At 40.2% G+C, this 20,915-nt stretch overlaps 1 protein-coding gene across 1 annotated transcript in view; it reads right to left on the bottom strand.

The window, feature by feature from the left end:
• Positions 1–20,915, bottom strand: part of TMEM132B (transmembrane protein 132B) — a 312,206-nt gene that overhangs the window by 70,861 nt on the left and 220,430 nt on the right. Inside the window, exon 5 of the mRNA XM_012447182.2 lies at positions 6,208–6,351. Within this exon, the coding sequence (XP_012302605.1) occupies positions 6,208–6,351 (144 nt within the window). The remainder of the gene's footprint in view (positions 1–6,207; positions 6,352–20,915) is intronic.

Below are 20,915 nucleotides of genomic sequence, written 5' to 3' on the forward strand. Positions count from 1 at the left end.
CCACCTTTATATCTCCCAAAGCTGTTTATATATTGCCCTCCACAAGTGGATGATTAGTAAGTATTTGTGAAGTCCCATGAGAACAGAAGACGATTTGGATCATAGGATTAGGTCCAAGTCTTTACCTGATACCAAATCCCTTTGACTACAGGGAGCCTTCCACCTCTTAGAAGATTTTCAGTAACAGAAAATTCACTGGCAATGTCCTAATAAAGACATAACAGCCATTTGTGCATAGTGTCTTGTTCCATCTCTGGAAAGCTCTAGCATTCATTGATTCATATATTCAACAACTGTTTGCTGTGTTCCAGATACTGTGCTTAGGACTGGGAATAGAATAGTTAGTAAAACAGACATAGTCATAGATATTGTGGACCTTACAATCAAGTAGCAGTTAACATTCATGGATATGAGTGTGGATGTTCTGTTAGGCCATTCTTGCATTGCTATAAAGAAATCCCTGAGGCTAGACAATTTAGATAGAAAAGTGGTTTAACTGGCTCATGGTACCCATATCTGCTTCTGGTGAGGACTTCAGGAAGCTTGAAATCATGGTAGAAGGCAAAGGAAGAGCAGATGGCTCACATGGTCAGAGAGGGAGTGAGGAAGTGCCACACACTTTTAAACAACCAGATCTCATGTGAACTCACTCATCACCAAGGGGATGGCACTAAGGCATTCATGAGGGATCTGCACCCATGACCCAAACACCTCCCACCAGGCCCAACCTCCACCACTGGGGATTACATCTCAGCATGAGATTTGAAGGCTGGTATGATTTGGATCTGTGTCCCCACAAAATCTCGTGTGAACTGTAACCCCTAATGTTGGTGGAAGGTGATTGGATCGTGGGGTCAGATTTCTCATGAATGATTCAGCACCATCCCACTCGGTACTGTCCTCGAGACAGATGGTGAGTTCTCGTGAGATCTGGTCATCTAAAAGTGTGTGGCACCTCCCCCACTGCCCTGCTTGCTCCTACTCCTGCCATGTAAGATGTGTCTGCTCTTCCTTCAACTTCTTCTATGGCTATAAGTTTCCTAAGGCCTCCCCAGAACTGAGCAGATCAGAATCATGCTTTCTGTGCAGGCTGCGGAACCATGAGCCAATTAAACCTCTTTTCTTTATAAATTACCTAGTCTCAGGTATTTATTTATAGCAATGTGAGAACAGAATAATACAGAGGCCCAAATATCCAAAATACAGCTTAGAGACAAACATCCAAACTATATTTTAGATATTTTAATATATCAGTAAATATTATATTTATACCCATTCACCTGCATGTTTATATCCACATGTGGATAATATAATCTCTAGTATAATATAATCTATAAAAGATACAATATTTATATCACATGTGGATATAAATATGCAGGTCAATGGGTATAGATATACTATTTACTGATATATTACAGGTCAAGCACTATGTGACTTTCTTTAGACATACATTCTTATTTAATCATCCTCTAAACTCCACATTGGGCTTTTTATCACACATAGATTTAACAGTTCAATTACAAGTGCACAGAATAACTTAAGATTACCATCTGACAAGATTTCCACCAGAAGACATAAAAGAATAAAAGAGAATGAGTGGGAAATTCATCTTCAAATGCCCCCAAATGTTACTTATCTAGACTTTCCTCAAAACTCCCTTTAAAACCCTGCCCTTTACTGCTCCTGAAAATGTGCCCTTAGCTCAAACGCCAGGAAAACATTTTTTTTTTAAATCAATTGTCTTTTGAACTTCTAAAAACCCAGGTGTGGTGGGGCATGGTGGCTCATGCCTGTAATCCCAGCACTTTGGGAGGCTGAGGCAGGCAGATCACTTGAGTCCAGTGTTGGAGACCAGTCTGGGCAACACAGCAAAACCCTGACTCTACAAAAAAAAATACACAAATTAGCCTGGCGTGGTGGTGTGAGCCTATAGTCCCAGCTCCTTGGGAAGCTGAGGTGGGAGGATCACTTGAGTCTGGGAGGTCAAGGCTGCAGTGAGCCAAGATCATGCCACTGCTCTCCAGCCTGGGTGACCCAGTGAGACTGGAGATTTTCAAGGATTAGGGATTAGTCTGATTATTGTTGGTTCTGCCGTGACTTTAGAACAAATACTGTGACTTTAGAACAAATCTCTAGAAAAGTATGTTTCCACTATATCATTATCATCTCCATTTTATAGATAAGGAAACCATCCTCAGAGACGGTAAGTAATTTGCCCAAGGTCAAACGGTGAGGAAGGTGGAGTCAGGATCTTAACCAACATCACACATCTGAAAGCTCAACCAAAGAACTCACCACCTCTGCAATCCTTTTCTTTATATTGAGCCAAAAATGGTGCCTTTCAACTTCCACTCTTGGAACATAAAAAGCACAAAGCTGCTCCATCTTCCACAGGATGGCCCTTGAAAGACTTACAAAAAGCTGTCATGTCTCCCTCTTCACCTCACCCCTGCGCCTTTTCTTCTCATCAATAGGCTTAACACTCACTTCCCGCAATTATTTCTCCTGTGATTTGATTTCAAGAGTCCTCAGCCTCCCAGACACTGTTTGACAGAGCATAACCCAATTATTTATTGTTCTTCTCATGGCCTAGAAAGATACAGAATTCTCCATAGAGTGAGAGAGTCAAGTCCATTATTTGTTGCTTATTTGTTTTTGGAGGCTGGAGTATTAAAAAAATCTCACTTTCCTCTGAAATCTACTATCAAAAACTAGGAGCACAAGTGTGACAAGAAATGGCAAATGTCCTTCAGCCTCCATGTGAAGGACAAAAGGGAGTGGTGGAGACTATGGTGAGCTGGAGGACACAGGCGTTATGCAGAGGAGCATCCTCTCTTCAACTCCAGATGAGGTTTACAGGAAGTCATGGGGACCCAGGACCACGTGGTCCTGTGATTTTTCATAAGAAGCTGTAAATTTAGATTTCTGTGTAAAAGTGCCAATTTTTGTGTGGGGGCAACAAACTAAGTAAGAATTTTTAAAATATGCAGACCCTCCCCGCACACACTTCTGGGTCAGATCTGGTCTGCAATCTGCCTGCCTGTGACCTCTGCTCTGAGTCACACACTCATTCATGCCAATGCAAATTGGCATGAATGGATCCCAATACTGATAAAAATCCTAAGGCTTCTTGCACACTTGCACACACACACACACACACACACATACTACATCCTCTACTTTTTTTTTAACTTAAAAATATAGCAGTTTCCTCCTCTCCTTGGGGAATATATTCTAAGATCTCAGTGGATTCCTGAAACAGATGTCCACCAACAGAACAAGTTTCTGTTAATGTCTTCCACCTAAATTTAATGTCTTTTCACATCTTAATGAAGAATTTATCACACACTGTGGCCTTAACTTTTGCAGTTTGAGATGCAATGGCAAAACTATCATGAATTTTTATTCCTTCATCACGATTTCATGGATAGAAGATTCGTTCTGACCATAGATCTTAGTAACCTCAGCATACGACTTTTTATTTCCTTTCTAAGTCAAAAACTCTCACCTTTTCACTTAAAAGAAGCACTTTATGACTTCTCATTGGCCTGTCTGAATTGCCAGCATCATGCCTCTTGTACTTTGGGGTCATTTATAAATAACATAAGGACTACTTGAACACAAGCACTGTGATACTGTGACAGTCGATTTGATCTCCAAGGGGGCTACTAAATCACTCAGAGGTGGGTGGTGTCTACAGCATGGACACGCCAGACAAAGGCATGAGTTACATCCTGGGTGGGATGGAGCAAGAAGACTCAAGATTTCATCATGGTACTCAGAACAGTGCACAATTTAAAATTTGAATTTTTTTTTCTGAAAATTTTCATTTAATATTTTTGGACTGTAGTTTACCACAGTTAAATGAAACCATAGATAAGGAAAGACTACTGTAGTTATCAACTTGAAATTTGACATTTATCCCTTCTAATCTTGCCAGATTCGGCCAAGGTTCCAGGTTTTCAAAATCATGTATGTCCTCTGAATCTGTCCCCCAAAAGTCATACAATCACAGACCAAACAAGTTAATCTGTTTGAATATTACCACAATTTACAACTTCCTAAATTCACATTTTCCCCTTATCTAATTCATGGTTCCAAGGCACATGGATCCTTGGTGAACCCTGCAAGATTCTCCCTAAAAATTATGCAATGTTTTCTGTACTCTGAAGGATGACTGTGACAACTCCACAGACTAAGAGGATCTCTCCAAAGGGTGCTAATGAATGTGCCACGTATTTGGGGATGTTCCTGGGATGATGCCAAGGTCACATCCATACTTGAGTGGACAACTCTATTCAACTTAGAATTACAGTAAAATTTATGACAAGCATTGACATTGAAGCCATAATAAATGCATCACAGTCATTTAATTAAATCCCCTCAATTGACACAAGCCCCAAAATTTGCAGCAGTCCTGGAATTCCCTAAAAAAGTGTGAATACAGCCCTGAGCTTGTAATCTGCAGGTTTCATTTTGTTCCTCTGAAGACTGGGCAGTAATTTGTTAGAAGAATGCCCATCCTCCTGAGGCTACACAGGTGACAGTTGAGCAAAAAGTATCATCTTCCAAAACAACATCTATGAGGATGAGCAGAGGATACTTTTAGCACATTTGTGTGGATTGCAGAAAACAAGCATATGGCAATAACAGTATCTATGAACTTGGACTTGTCCCTCTAGGGCAGAGCTCTTCAGGGCAAGAGAAGGAGCATTCTACCACATGGGGCTTCACACCAGGCTCTCAGATAAGAACAAAAGGCTTAGGAAACTACAGACTGAATCATTTGTTTGAGCACATGATGACATAAGTATACAGATACCATCTCTTATCAGTGTCTCCTTTCTGGAATGACATGCAAATAGTAAAAATAGTGTAAAACTTGTGCATTGTCAAAATCAACCAACAGCATTTCATCATCCGTATTTTTTCATTGATACAGATAATCTCCTCTGACTTGGCTCAGATCTTTCTAAACTCTGAATAGTTAAGGACATACGTTTAATCAAACCTGCCCACAGAATATAAAGACCACTAGGAACCCCAGGCAGGGCTATGTGTGCAGGTTCTAAGCTAGTCCACCTTCCATATCTAAGGACAATTATCATTCCAAGTTCAGGAAGCAGTCTATGCCAAACTTGAGTTTCCTAGGAATTAATTTCTTTGTTAATTAGACCTCACAAATACATCAGTCTTTTTTTTTTTGAAACTGTCTCTGGCTTAAGATACAGCCTCCTGTACGTCACAACAAGAAGAAATCAACCCCTCCCAGACCTTTTCTACCACAGGGAAACCCCTAAAGGTTTTCCTATCTACCACAAAGTTCTCAATACTGAGACCAAGTTTTTCCTGAAACCTGTAAACAGGAGCTAGTAGAATGTGAGGAATGGCAGAACTCAGAGTTATTGTATTTTTCTAAAATACCCGAATAGATTGGACCTAGGGGTCCTCTTAACAATTTAAAGGAAAAAGGATCAATCATTCTAAAAATTCAAATCCTTTCTCGCTGAGGTCTCTGCTGCAAAAGCAATGGCAACCAATGTGCTAAGAAAAAATAGGCAGAAACACTAAATTTGGTGGTTCAAAAGGACCCCTTCAAAGAGCATCGTTCCTAGAAGAATCTGGAGTCAGAAACATAGCTAATTTGAATGAAGAATCTAGCAGAAATGTCCGACAGCCAGATTTCCTAAACTATATCCCACTGGTTATATTCAAATTAAGTTAGGTGGCACATGAGTGAACTTATTTTTATTTTAACAGTTATTTATTTTAATGCATATTAACAAAAATTTTAATACACCAAGTTCAAGGACTTTGTTGTCTTATAATGAAGCTAAATTAGTTTTTAAGTTTGAAAAAGTAATGCATTTATTAGCACCACACTCTAACCCACTGAGCTAACTGGCTACCCCAAAGAAGCAAGGCATTTAAAGAAAATATGTTGAGTAAATATTATTAGGCACAGAGAGTTGGCAAAAAATGAGAAGACGGTATTCCGCTTTCCGGGGAGAGGAAGGCAGCATCGCCTGCTGCGGCCACCTGCTGATTCCAGGGTGTCTCTGCTGTCAGCCGTCTCCTCCTTCGTGAGGTCATTCTGGCCTCCAGCCCTTCAGAGCATGGGATGCTCAGTCAGAACAAGACCTTGGAGACAAGAGAAGTGGCGACAAAAGCTGTGAACACGTAGGACAGCTGTAGGTAACAGCTTACCTTAATGACGTCTTCGTCAGCAGACTTGCATTCCACAGACTCAGACACGTCAACCACAGAACCATCCTCCTGAACACCCACGACTTTGACAGGAACCGAAACAGGCTTTCCGGTGAGAATGGCGGTGTTCAAAACCTCGGTGTCCTAAACAGGAGAGGAGAGGGCTCAGATCAGCAAACACGCACACCACGAGAGCGAGGGGAGAGGGGTGGCCACCAGGCTCCCTACTGCCTTGATTCTCGTTCTGCAATTTAGACAGTTGTCCGAAGGGACGAAGCCAAGAAGCTCACACAAAATGGAAGGTTCTAAACGACTGGATGGCATCCCCTCCCGGGCGGAGATGATCAAACCTGATGGTTGGTTGGAATGTCTTCTCAGTCCCCAGGTGCGGGGTCATCCTCCCCCTCCCTGACCTCCACTCCCTCTCCCTTACTCCACCTCCGCCACCCTCCATCCCACAGACGCACACATAGCACATGAGTTCCTTTCTGTATTTTTCAAATGTTGGCTCAAGGATCATTTGGGAAGTGACTGCCTATTTTCTGATTAACACAGTGAAAAGAGACTTCGTTGTGATTTTAAATTTGGAAAGACAACAGCAGAAACAGAAGAGCACTCGTTGAACATTAAAAGCCTCTGCACACCTGAGCTGACTGCCACACCCACCACCCTAGCACCTCCAGAACCCCCAGAGATCTCCCTCCAAACCCAGGTATTTCTAAATGCTGACATATGTGTTTCTCACTTCCTCTGAAGATCAATCCGCTCAGAGTTTTATAGGTTCTAATATGCATTCATAATTTATCTCAGTCTGTCAAATATTTGCCATCCCCACTACCAGCTTCCCCACTCAAGCCATCTTCTCTCAACTGGACAACCACAATGCCCTCCCCAACTGTTTTCCCTGTGTCCATTCTCTTTACAACAAAGATTATGTTTTTGTTTCAGCATAATGCAGATCATTTCTCTCCTAGATTAAAACTCTTTGAAAGTGTCCTGCTATTCTTAAGATAAAATCCAAACTCGATGACATGGAATGATCTGACCTTGTCACCTTTTACTCTCTCTCCTGCTCCTTTCTGTCCCTCACCACAGTTGAACCTGTTTACGTCCCATCAACAGCATCTACCACAGGGTACTTCCCCTGTGTCTGGTTCCCTGATCTGGAAAATGGGGATAATAAAAACAGCTACTATATGGGGACCTTATGAAAATGTAATAAATCAATTAATGCACAAAGCTTAGAAGAGAACTGGTACATACTGAGCAAGAAGCACTCAATAAATCCAGCTGTTACAGCAAGTTCTCTACAGTATTTGTTCCATGAATGAATTAAAGAGCCACCAATAGATTCACAAGGGGACTGTGCGGGAGATGCTGCTTTACACCTCCCTGAAGAGAGAGTCAACCAGAGAAGATGGTAGACACCTGGCAACACAGCCCAGAATGGGGGTTCCCCAAGCATTCCAGAATTGGCTCCACTAGAATGAACCAACCAGATAATTATTTCAGTGTCTCCCAGACTGCACCAATGAGATCATTATTCAGTACTGCTCTCACACTTGCAGTTCCTAACCTCAGCTCAGGCACTAAGTGGGTTCTACATTCAGCCCCTCACTCTCGATCCCAAACCTGATTGTGAAGTCTTCATAGACTAAGAAATGGAGTCAACCTTTAATAATAGTAATAATAATTGCTCAAACTTAGCTATTATGTATGGAACAGGCAATGGTCTACGTGCTTTAAGTGTCATTAATTCCTCATTCAAGTTTATCAACAAGATAGTTACAGATATTATTCCCATTTTATAGATGATTTATTTTTCTGTGATATTAAACCTGCAAATAATAGCTACTTTTTAGCAGAAAACATCAACTTTGTAATGAATATTTAAAAACAATAACAACCAAATCTAAGAAATGTGAAAATTTAAGTTTGTTTCATCTTCTGGATGAAATTCTAAAGAGATAAATCCAAAAGAACAGAATTATAGTCCATGTTCCCGAGTACTCCCCTCTCACGAGGGAGCTTAATTCTGTGCACACTTATGTATATTTATATGAAAGCACACAGGACTGGAAGCACTGTGGAAGTTGAGATGAGAACTCACCTAGGTTGGGTAATGATATGGAAGTGGGAGTAATCACATGAATACAAGGAACAGAGATTGTATCTTAGTCCCAGAACAAACTGCTAAGTTCAACTCAATCATGCAGTTGAAAAAAATCAATACAGGTATTTTTTGTGTGTGGTGGGCAGGCATCTATGTTGTCTAATGAGCATCCCTCCTTCCTTCCTCTTTAATAACAGTGTTTCATTTTTTTTTCTCTCTGTATCACCCGACTCCTGCCATCGGTGAATGTGCCCTGGGTGACAATGACCCCAGAACACCCAATCAGACTTCACAGAAGAGCACATGACCAAAATACAGTCAATCTAGGTATTTCAGCCCTTTGCCCACAAAGACAGATTCAAGTGAAGCCCAAACTAAAAAACATCAGACAAGAGTAGGAGCTAGAAATATTCCTAAGAAAGATTTCTAGGTTCCTGAATCCAACTATACCTGAAGTCTGTCATCTTTGGAAATTTAGGTATACCAAATTAACAGCTTTACTGAAGTTAGTTTGAGTTGGGTTTTTTTGTCAGTTCCAACTAAAATTCTTGACACATGAAGACAGGTAGCAGGCTAGACACTAGGGAAAGGGAAAAGGCTAAACATCAATCTACCTTATAGAGGCTCACAGTCTTCAAAGAAGATATTACAATAATATTTCCCAAACTGAGTTTCAAGAAAGGTGACTTTATTTTTTATAATAATAAATCATAATTGATGAAAACTTATGATTGTATTGCACATAACTTTGCCACCATGTTTCCTCCTTCAGATTTTTCCTGGGTAGCTGAGATTTTGTACCTTTTTTATTTTGTGTCCATCAACAGCCTCTCGAAACTCCTGAAGGCAATTCCTACCTACCTAGCACAATGAGAAAGCAGTTTATCATAGTAAATGTTACACTGCAATCGTCCCTTGATCGCAGAGATGCTAAAAATTTCTAACCTATCAAAAAACAAGTATTTTATTCTACTTTTATTTGTGTGAGTTCTAGGTTTTATGCCTTTAAGAATATTTATAGCCCTTTATGACTATGTGGTTCCATTAATGTTGCATGCTAGGGAGATGTCAGTGAAATGGCAGTCGAAACATCAGAAAATTTTCTTCTCCATAAAAGCAATGAGGAAACTGTCAATGTCAAGATAACTTTTTCATAACTCTGGAAATAAACCAAAGGATTGTAGGCAACCAGGAGAACATTTATTCAAGAAAAAAATGGCTGATTCTTGGTAAAAACAGAGAACTTTGAGGCATTTTAACTTGACCTGCTTAAACCTCATACTCTCTGGTGGTGTAGTAGCTTTGGAAAAATAACAGCCTACAATGACAGTAAAAACCAGCAGTCTAGAAGCCAATGGAGAGGGCAGATCAGGGCTGGAGATCTTTCAAAATCTCATTCCCAAATAATTGTCATTTATTGACTTGTCTAATGGTTCCCAGAAAAACCCCACTTGCAAGGCTGTCAGTATTTGGCTTCACTCTCAGTTCACCCAGCATAGAAAGCTCTTTCCCTAGAGATACTTGCCAGGAAACTGACTTTTAGCTGCCTGAGGCAGTGGATAACAGTTTAATCAAAAAGCTTCAAAGGAAAAGATGAAGAATGAGATGTCTGTAGGGTCTTTGAAAGGCTATGGCATATTCCTGGGAATCCACAAGATCATAATCATACTTAAGGCTGTGTGCATGCCTAGAGCTGTGCTCATACACCGGAAAGACCAGAGAATAGACCTAAGCTCTCACCTCTAGTTGATTTTGAGGCTCTGTGAAAGCAGGAAGTGAAAGCTAAGGCTGGTGCAAGGTATTTAAAGAAATCTCTGCCTAATCATTGGCCGACCACCAAGCTAGCCAAGCAGAGACTTTATAGACTCTACAGAATTAGTTTGCAAAAGTCACTAAGCAATCAACAACTACTAAAACAAACAAAACTTGGGGGAGTTTGTTTGCAAAAGTCACTAAGCAATCAACAACTGCTAAAACAAACAAAACTTGGGGGAGTTTGTTTGCAAAAGTCACTAAGCAATCAACAACTGCTAAAACAAAAACAAACTTGGGGGAGGGAAGGAGTATCTGATTCCAAGAGTTGCCACATTATATCATTTTAAGCATCCAGCTTTGAACAAAAACTTATGAGGCATGCAAAAACAAAAACAAAAAAAATATGGTCCATACACAGGACAAAAAGCAAACAAAGCAAATTGTCCATGAGAAAGCCAAGGTGTTGGACCTACTAGACGATAATTATAGATGTTTGTTCATGATATACACATCTTGCAGAAAGATGTAATTTTTATGACAAAAACAGAGACAAAGATGAATGTTGTATAAAATGAGTCAATCTACATGAAAATATAACAATTATAGAACAGATACATCTAAAAACAGAGCCCCAAAACACATGAGGCCAAAACAGATACAACTGGAGGAAGAAATTAAAAATTCAACAATAAGAGATAGAGACTTCAATATTCTACTTTTGGTAATTAACGGAACAACTAGCCATAAGATCAATAAGGAAAAGGAAGACTTTAACAATACTATAAAGAAATAAGACCTAACAAACATCTATAGAACACAGTACTCAGCAACAGCAGAATACACATTGTTACTGCATTTACATGGAACATTCTCTAGGACATAGATGATAATTATTTTAAATTAGATATTTTGAATATATTCAAAGAAATAAAGAAAATCACATCTAAGTACTAAAAGAAAGTATGAGAGGCTGGGTGCAGTGGCTCACACCTGTATTCCTAGCACTTTGGGAGGCTGAGGTGGGCAGATCAGGAGGTCAGGAGTTCGAGACCAGCCTGGCCAACATGGTGTAACCCCATCTTTACTTAAAAAAAAAATTAGCCTGACACGGTGGCACATGCCTGTAATCCTAGCTACTAGGGAGGCTGAGACAGAATTGTTTGAACCCAGGAGGCAGAAGTTGTAGTGAGCTGAGATTGTGCCACTGCAATCCAGCCTGGGAATAGAGGGAGACTCCATCTCAGGAAAAAAAAAAAAAAAAAAAAAAAAGAAAGTATGAGAAAGCTGTCTCACCAAAGAGATAATATCAACAGATGTAAATTATTTTCTTTTTTTTTTTTAATTGTACTTTAGGTTCTGGGGTACGTGTGCAGATCATGTAGGATTGTTGCATAGGCACACACATGGCAATGTGGTTTGCTGCCTCCATCCCCCCATCACCTACATCTGGAATTTCTCCCCATGTTAACCCTCCTGGACCTCCCCACCCCCCAACTGTCCCTCCCTTGCCCCCGCCAACAGACACCAGTGTGTGATGCTCCCCTCCTCGTGTCCATGTGTTCTCATTGTTCATCACCTGCCTACGGTGAGAACATGAGGTGTTTGATTTTCTGTTCTTGTGTCAGTTTGCTGAGAACAATGGTTTCCAGATTCATCCAAGGACACAAACTCATCATTTTTTATGGCTGCATAGTATTCCATGGTGTATATGTGCCAAATTTTCCTTGTCCAGTCTATTGTAAATGGGCATTTGGGTTGGTTCCAGGTCTTTGCTATTGTAAACAATGCCATTATGAACATATGTGTGCATGTGTCTTTATAATAGAATGATTTATAATCCTTTGGGTATATACCCAGTAATGGGATTGCTGGGTCAAATAGAATTTCTATTTCTAGGTCCTTGAGGAATCACCACACTGTCTTCCACAATGGTTGAACTAATTTACACTCCCACCAACAGTGTAAAAGTGTTCCTATTTCTCCACATCCTATCCAGCATCTGTTGTCTCCAGATTTTTTAATGATTGCCATTCTAACTGGTGTGAGGTGGTATCTCAATGTGGTTTTGATTTGCATTTCTCTAATAATCAGTGATGATGAGCATTTTTTCATATGTTTGTTGGCCTCATATATGTCTTCTTTTGAAAAGTGTTCATATCCTTCACCCACTTTTGGATGGGTTTGTTTTTTTCTTCTAAATCTGTTTTAGTTCTTTGTAGATTCTGGATATTAGCCCTTTGTCAGATGGGTAGATTGCAAAAATTTTTTCCCATTCTGTTGGTTGCAGGTTCACTCTGATGATTGTTTCTTTTGCTGTGCAGAAGCTCTGGAGTTTAATTAGGTCCATTCATCTATTTTGGCTTTTGTTGCCAATGCTTTTGGTGTTTGAGTCATGAAGTCCTTGCCTATGCCTATATCCTGAATGGTACTGCCTAGGTTTTCTTCTAGAGTTTTTATGATGTTAGGTCTTATGTTTAAATCTTTAATCCATCTGGAGTCAATTTTAGTGTAAGTTGTCAGGAAGGGGTCCAGTTTCTGCTTTCTGCAACTGCTAGCCAGTTTTCCCAACACCATTTATTAAACAGGGAATCCTTTCCCCATTGCTCGTTTTTGTCAGGTTTGTCAAAGATCAGATGGTTGTAGATGTGCGGCGTTGCCTCCAGGGCCTCATTTCTGTTCCATTGGTCTATATCTCTGTTTTGGTACCAGTACCATGCTGTTTTGATTACTGTAGCCTTGTAGCATAGTTTGAAATCAGGTAGCGTGAGGCCTCTGGCTTTGTTCTTTTTGCTTAGGATTGTCTTGGCTATGTGGGTTCTCTTTTGGTTCCACATGAAGTTTAAGGTGGTTTTTTCCAGTTCTGTGAAGAAGATCATTGGTAGCTTGATGGGGATAGCATTGAATCTATAAATTACTTTGGGCAGTATGGCCATTTTCACAATATTGATTCTTCCTAACCATGAGCATGGAATGTTTCTCCATCTGTTTGTGTCCTCTCTTATTTCGTTGAGCAGTGGTTTGTAGTTCTCTTTAAAGAGGTCCTTCACATCCTTTGTTAGTTGTATTCCTAGGTATTTCATTCTCTTTGTAGCAATTGTGAATGGGAGTTTGCTCATGATTTGGCTCTCTGTTAGTCTGTTATTCATGTATAGAAATGCTTGTGATTTCTGCACACTGATTTTGTATCCCGAGACTTTGCTGAAGTTGCTTATCAGTTTCAGGAGATTTGGGGCTAAGATGATGGGGTCTTCTAAATATACAATCATGTCGTCTGCAAATAGAGACAATTTGACTTCCTCCTTTCCTAATTGAATACTTTTTTTTTTTCTTGCCTGATTGCTCTGGCTAGAACGTTCAATACTATATTGAATAGGAGTGGTGAAAGAGGGCATCCTTGTCTAGTGCCGGATTTCAAAGGGAATGCTTCTAGTTTTTGCCCATTCAGTATGATATTGGTTGTAGGTTTGCTGTAAATAGCTTTCATTGTTTTGAGATATGTACCTTCGAAACCTAGTTTAGTGAGAGTTTTTAGCATAAAGAGCAGCTGAATTTTGTCAAAGGCCTTCTCTGCATCTATTGAGATAATCATGTGGTTTATGTCTTTGGTTCTGTTTATGTGGTGGATTACATTTACAAACTTGCATATGTTGAACCAGCCTTGCATCCCTGGAATGAAGCCTACTTGTTCATGATGGATAAGCTTTTTGATGTGCTATTGCAATTGGTTTGCCAGTATTTTATTGAAGATTTTTGCATCTATGTTCATCATGGATATTGGCCTGAAGTTTTTTTTGTTGTTGTTGAGTCTCTTCCGGGTTTTGGTATCAGGATGATGTTGGTCTCATAAAATGATTTGGAAAAGATTCCTTCTTTTTGTATTGTTTGGAATAGTTTCAGAAGGAATGGTACCAGCTCCTCTTTGTACATGCCGTAGAATTCAGCTGTGAACCTGTCTGGACCTGGACTTTTTTTGGTTGGTAGGCTATTAATTGCTGTCTCAACTTCAGCCCTTATTGGTCTATTCAAGGTTTCAACTTCTTCCTGGTTTAGGCTTGGGAGGGTGCAAGCATCCAGGAATTTATCCATTTCTTCCAGGTTTACTGGTTTATGTGCATAAAGTTTTTGGTAGTAATCACTGATTATAGTTTGTATTTCTGTGGAATCAGTGGTGATATCCCCTTTATTGGTTTTTATTGCATCTATTTGATTCTTCTCCCTTTTCTTTTTTATTAATCTGGCTAATGGTCTATTTTGTTGATCTTTTCAAAAAACCAAAAAAGTTTATTGATTTTTTGATGGGTTTTTTGTGTCTCTATCTCCTTCAGTTCTGCTCTGATCTTAGTTATTTCTTGTCTTCTGCTAGCTTTTCAGTTTTTTTATCTTGCTTTTCTAGCTCTTTCAACTTTCATGATAGGGTGTCGATTTTAGATCTTTCCTTGCTTCTCATGTGGGCATTTACTGATATAAATTTCCCGCTAGACACTGCCTTAAATGTGTCCCAGAGATTCTGGTACATTGTGTCTTCATTCTCATTTATTTCAAAGAACATCTTTATTTCTGCCTTCATTTCATCATTTATCCAGTCGACATTCAGGAGGCAGTTGTTCAGTTTCCATGAAGCTGTGTGGTTCTGAGTTAATTCTTAATTCTGAGTTCTAATTTGATTGCCCTGTGATCTGAGAGACTGTTTGTTATGATTTCCTTTCTTTTGCATTTGCTGAGGAGTGACTGACTTCCAATTATGTGGTCAATTTTAGAGTAGGTGCAATGCGGTACTGAGAAGAATGTATATTGTATGGATTTGGGGTGGAGATTTCTGTAGATGTCTATTAGGTCCCCTTGGTCCAGATCTGGTTCAAATTCTGGATATTCTTAATTTTCTGTCTCATTGATCTCTCTAATATTGACAGTGGAGTGTTAAAGTCTCCCACTACTATTGTGTGGGAGTCTAAATCTCTTTGTAGGTCGTTAAGAACTTGCTTTATGTACCTGGGTGCTCCTGCATTGGGTGCATATATATTTAGGATCGTTAGCTAGAACACAAAATCAAACACCGCATGTTCTCACTCATAGACGGGCATTGAACAGCAAGAACACATGGACACAGGGAGGGGAGCACTACACACTGGGGTCTGTTGGGGGGAAATAGGGGAGGGACAGTGGGGGCTGGGGAGTTGGGGAGAGATAGCATGGGGGGAAATGCCAGATATAGGTGAAGGGGAGGAAGGCAGCAAATCACACTGCCACGTATGCACCTATGCAACAATCTTGCATGTTCTTCACATGTACCCCAAAACCTAAAATGCAATTAAAAAAAAAAGAAATAAGTTTAATGAAAGTAGTTGGTTAAACTTAAATATCTCACAAAGTATTGTTGAAAAAAAATAAAGAATATCTAAATAAGTAAATAAATAAAATGTATCCTATGTCCATTGACTGGAAAACTTAACATTGTTAAGATGTCAACACTCCCCAAAGAAATCTACAGATTCAATGTAATCATTATCAAAATTACAGTTGCCTTTTTTCCAGAAATACATAGCTATTAAAATTCATATGGAGATGAAAGGGGCAGAATAGCCACAACACTCTTAATAAATAACAAAGTTGGAAGACTCACACTTCCTGATTGGAATTGACTTTCCAGAAACAAATTCTCACATTTTCAGCTGACTGATTTTCAACAAGTATGTGAAGATAATTCAATGGTGAAAGAATAGTTTTTTCAACAAATGATGCTGGGATAACTGGATATCCACATAAAAAATAAAAAAGTTGGATCCATACTTTATACCATGTACAAAATTTGGTTCAAAATATATCAAAGACATAAATTTAAGAGCTCAAACTATTAAACTTAAAAGAAAACTTAGGTATAAATCTTCATGACTTCAGACTCAGCAAATATTGTTTACATGTGACACCTAAAGCACAAGCAACAAAGAAAAATACATAAATTGTACTTTACCAAAATTAAAAGCCTTTGTGCTTCAAGGGGTACCACCAAGAAAGTAAAAGGACAATCCACAAACGGGAGAAAATATTTGCAAATATATTTGATAAGAGTCTAGTGTTCAGAATATATAAAGAACTACTATACCACACAAAATAGACAAACGCCCAAATTAAAAATGAGGGGACAGGATTTGAATGGAAATTTTCCAAAAGAAGATATATTAGACGGAGCGGATCCAAGATGGCCGGTTAGGAGGAACTCGGGATCGCAGCTCCGAGAGAAGGCGCAGAGAGTGAGTGGACGCCGCATTTCCAGACGGATTTTAACTGTCCACAGACCAGGAGATTCACAGGAGGAGGAGCCCCATGGGTTGCCAGCACCGCTGGTTTGAGCGGCGCAGCCACTCGGCCTACGCCCTGGGGCGGGGGGCAGCGGTTCCTTGTGCAGAGTGAGAGAGACTGAGTCCCCTCTGAGCCAGCAAGGGAGCTGAAGCAGGGAGTCAAGCCAGGAGACTCCCGGGCAAGGGTGCACCACGAATCTCAGAGCCGCTGCTTCGGCTGACGCAGCAGCTCACAGGGCAGCAGATTTTTACTGCCCACAGACCAGGAGATTCACAGGTGGAGGAGCTCCACGGGTTGCCAGCGCCACTGGTTGGACCGGCGCGGCCGCTCAGCCTGCACCTGGGGCAGGGAGCAGCGGCTCCTTGTGCAGAGTGAGCGAGACTGGGTCCCCTCTGGGCCAGCAAGGGGAGCTGAGGCAGGAGTCAAGCCAAGAGATTCCCGGGCAAAGAGGGCACCACCAGAAACACGGCTGAACCCAGGACCGTCCAGCTCTGTGGAGGAGGGGCGTCCTCCATTAGGAAACACCCTGCAGTTCCCAGAGCAATTTGCCGTAACCAAGACAACCCACCACTACAGAGACTCCATCACTACAGGGGCGGGCCAGCATAGCGGAAGCAGTTCTAACTACACCCATATAAACAGGACTGCAGGGAAGTTCACATGGAAGCTGGGCAGAGCCCACAGCAGCTCAGCGAAGCCTCTGCAGGCTGAGTGTGACTAGGCTGGACCTTGTCGGCGGGAAAACGGTAGCAAGACAGCGGAAAATCATAAAGCCCTAACTCCCTGGGACAGAACACCTGGGGGAAGAAAAGGGGGTTTATGAGTTCAGCTGCTGCAGACTTAAAATTACCAAAATCAGAAAGACAGCAACTACAAAGTTGATAGGTGGATAAATCCACAAAGATGGGAAGAAACCAGTGCAAAAAGATGAAAACACCCAAAACCAGAACACCTCTCCTCCTACAAGGGAGCACAACTCCTCACCAGCAAGGGAACAAGACTGGATGGAGAATGAGTGTGATGAAATAACAGAATCAGCTTCCAGAAAGTGGATAATAAGAAACTTCCGTGAGCTAAAAGAACATGTTCTAACCCAATGCAAAGAAACTAAGAACCTTGACAAAAGACTTGACGAAATGTTAACGAGAATGGACAACTTAGAGAGGAATATGAGTGAATTGATGGAGCTGGAAAACAAAACACGAGAACTTCATGAAGCATGCACAAGTTTCAACAGCCGAATTCACCAAGCAGAAGAAAGGATATCAGAGGTCGAAGATCAACTCAAATAAAATGAGAAGGCAAGATTAGAGAAAACAGGGTAAAAAGGAATGAACAGAGTCAACAAGAAATATGGGACTATGTGAAAAGACCTAATCTACATTTGATAGGTGTACCTGAATGTAACGAAGAGAATGCATCCAAGCTGGAAAATACTCTTCAGGATATTATCCAGGAAAACTTCCCCAACCTAGCAAGGCAGGCCAATATTCAAGTCCAGGAAATACAGAGAACACCACAAAGATATTCCTCTAGAAGAGCAACCCCAAGGCATATAATCATCAGATTCACCAGGGTTGAAATGAAGGAGAAAATACTAAGGGCAGCCAGAGAGAAAGGTCGGGTTACCCACAAGGGGAAGACCATCAGACACAGCAGATCTCTCAGCAGAAACCCTACAGGCCAGAAGAGAGTGGGGGCCGATATTCAACATCCTTAAAGAAAAGAACTTTCAACCCAGAATTTCATATCCAGCCAAACTAAGCTTCATAAGTGAAGGAAAAACAAAATCCTTTGTGAACAAGCAAGTACTCAGAGATTTCATCACCACCAGACCAGCTTTACAAGAGCTCCTGAAGGAAGCACTACACATAGAAAAGAACAACCAGTACCAGTCACTCCAAAAATGCACGAAATGGTAAAGAGCATCAACATAATGAAGAATCTGCATCAACCAATGGGCAAAACAGCCAGCTAGCATCAAAATGACAGGATCAAATTCACACATAACAATATTAACCCTAAATGTAAACGGACTAAATGCCCCAATCAAAAGACACAGACTGGCAAATTGGATAAAAAGCCAAAACCCATCAGTGTGCTGTATCCAGGAAACCACCTCACATGCAAGGATACACAAAGGCTCAAAATAAAGGGATGGAGGAAGATTTACCAAGCAAATGGAGAGCAAAAAAAAGCAGGCGTTGCAATTCTCATCTCTGATAAAATAGACTTTAAAGCAACAAAGATCAAAAGAGACAAAGAAGGACGTTACATAATGGTAAAAGGATCAATGCAACAAGAAGAGCTAACGATCCTAAATATATACGCACCTAATACAGGAGCACCCAGATACATAAGGCAAGTTCTTAAAGACTTACAAAGAGACCTAGACTCCCACACAATAATAGTGGGAGACTTCAACACACCATTGTCAATATTAGACAGATCAACGAGACAGAAAATTAACAAGGATATCTAGGATTTGAACTCAGACCTGGAACAAGCAAATCTAATAGACATTTACAGAACTCTCCACCCCAAATCCACAGAATATACATTCTTCTCAGCACTACATCACACCTACTCTAAAATTGACCACATAATTGGAAATAAATCACTCCTCAGCAAATACAAAAGAATGGAAACCATAACAAACAGTCTCTCAGACCACAGTGCAATCAAGTTAGAACTCAGAATTCAGAAGCCAACCCAGAACTGCACAGCCTCATGGAAAATGAACAACTTTCTCCTGAATGTTGACTGGATAAACACTGAAATGAAAGCAGAAATAAAGATGTTCTTCAAAACCAATGAGAATGAAGACACCACATACCAGAATCTCTGGGACGCATTTAAAGCAGTCTCTAGAGGAAAATATATAGCAATAAGTGCCCACATGAGAAGAAAGGAGAGATCTAAAATTGACACCCTATCGTCAAAATTGAAAGAGCTAGAGGAGCAAGATCAAAAAAACTCAAAACCTAGCAGAAGACAAGAAATAACTAAGATCAAAGCAGAATTGAAGGAGATAGAGACACGAAAAACCCTACAAAAAATCAATAAATCCAGGAGCTGGTTTTTTGAAAAGATCAACAAAATAGACAGACCACTAGCCAGACTAATAAAAAAGAAAAGAGAGAATAACCAAATAGATGCAATAAAAAATGATAAAGGGGATATCACCACAGATTACACAGAAATTCAAACCATCATCAGAGATTATTACAAACAACTCTATGCACATAAACTAGAAAACCTGGAAGAAATGGATAAATTCCTGGACAGTAGCTTCCTCCCAAGCCTAAACCAGGAAGAAGTCAAAACCCTGAATAGACCAATAACAAGGTCTGAAGTCGAGGCAGCAATTAAGAGCCTACCACCCAAAAAAAACCCAGGTCCAGATGGGTTCACAGCCGAATTCTACCAGACATACAAAGAGGAACTGGTACCATTCCTACTGAAACTATTCCAAATAATCCAAAAAGAGGGAATCCTTCCCAAATCATTTGATGAGACCAACATCATCCTAATACCAAAACCCAGCAGAGACTCAACAAGAAAAGAAAATTACAGGCCAATATCCATGATGAACATAGATGCAAAAATCTTCAATAAAATACTGGCAAGCCGATTGCAACAGCACATCAAAAAGCTTATCCACCATGATCAAGTAGGATTCATCCCGGGGATGCAAGACTGGTTCAATATACGCAAGTCTATAAATGTAATTCACCACATAAACAGAACCAAAGACAAAAACCACATGATTATCTCAATTGATGCAGAGAAGGCCTTCGACAAAATTCAACAGCCCTTTATGCTAAAAACTCTCAATAAACTAGGTATCGACGGAATGTATCTCAAAATAATAAAAGCTATTTATGACAAACCAACAGCCAATATCATAATGAATGGGCAAAAACTGGAAGCATTCCCTTTGAAATCGGGCACTAGACAAGGATGCCCTCTCTCACTACTCCTATTCAATATAGTACTGGAAGTTCTAGCCAGAGCAATCAGGCAAGAAAAAGAAATAAAGGGTATTCAATTAGGAAAGGAGGAAGTCAAATTGTCTCTATTTGCAGACGACATGATTGTATATCTAGAAGACCCTATCATCTCAGCCCCAAATCTCCTGAAACTGATAAGCAACTTCAGCAAAGTCTCAGGATACAAAATCAATGTGCAAAAATCACAAGCATTCCTATACACCAATAACAGACTTAAAGAGAGCCAAATCAAGAACAAACTGCCATTCACAATTGCTACGAAGAGAATAAAATACCTAGGAATGCAACTAACAAGGAACATAAAGGACCTCTTCAAGGAGAACTACAAACCACTGCTCAACGAAATAAGAGAGGACACAAACAGATGGAGAAACATTCCATGCTCATGGTTAGGAAGAATTAATATCGTGAAAATGGCCATACTGCCCAAAGTAATTTACAGATTCAACGCTATCCCCATCAAGCTACCAATGACCTTCTTCACAGAACTGGAAAAAACCACCTTAAACTTTATATGGAACCAAAAGAGA

This window comes from Aotus nancymaae, unplaced genomic scaffold (genome assembly GCF_030222135.1).
Source record: "Aotus nancymaae isolate 86718 unplaced genomic scaffold, 86718_ANA_hifiasm-v0.15.2.pri h1tg000021l, whole genome shotgun sequence".
NCBI classification, from domain to species: Eukaryota; Metazoa; Chordata; class Mammalia; order Primates; family Aotidae; genus Aotus; species Aotus nancymaae.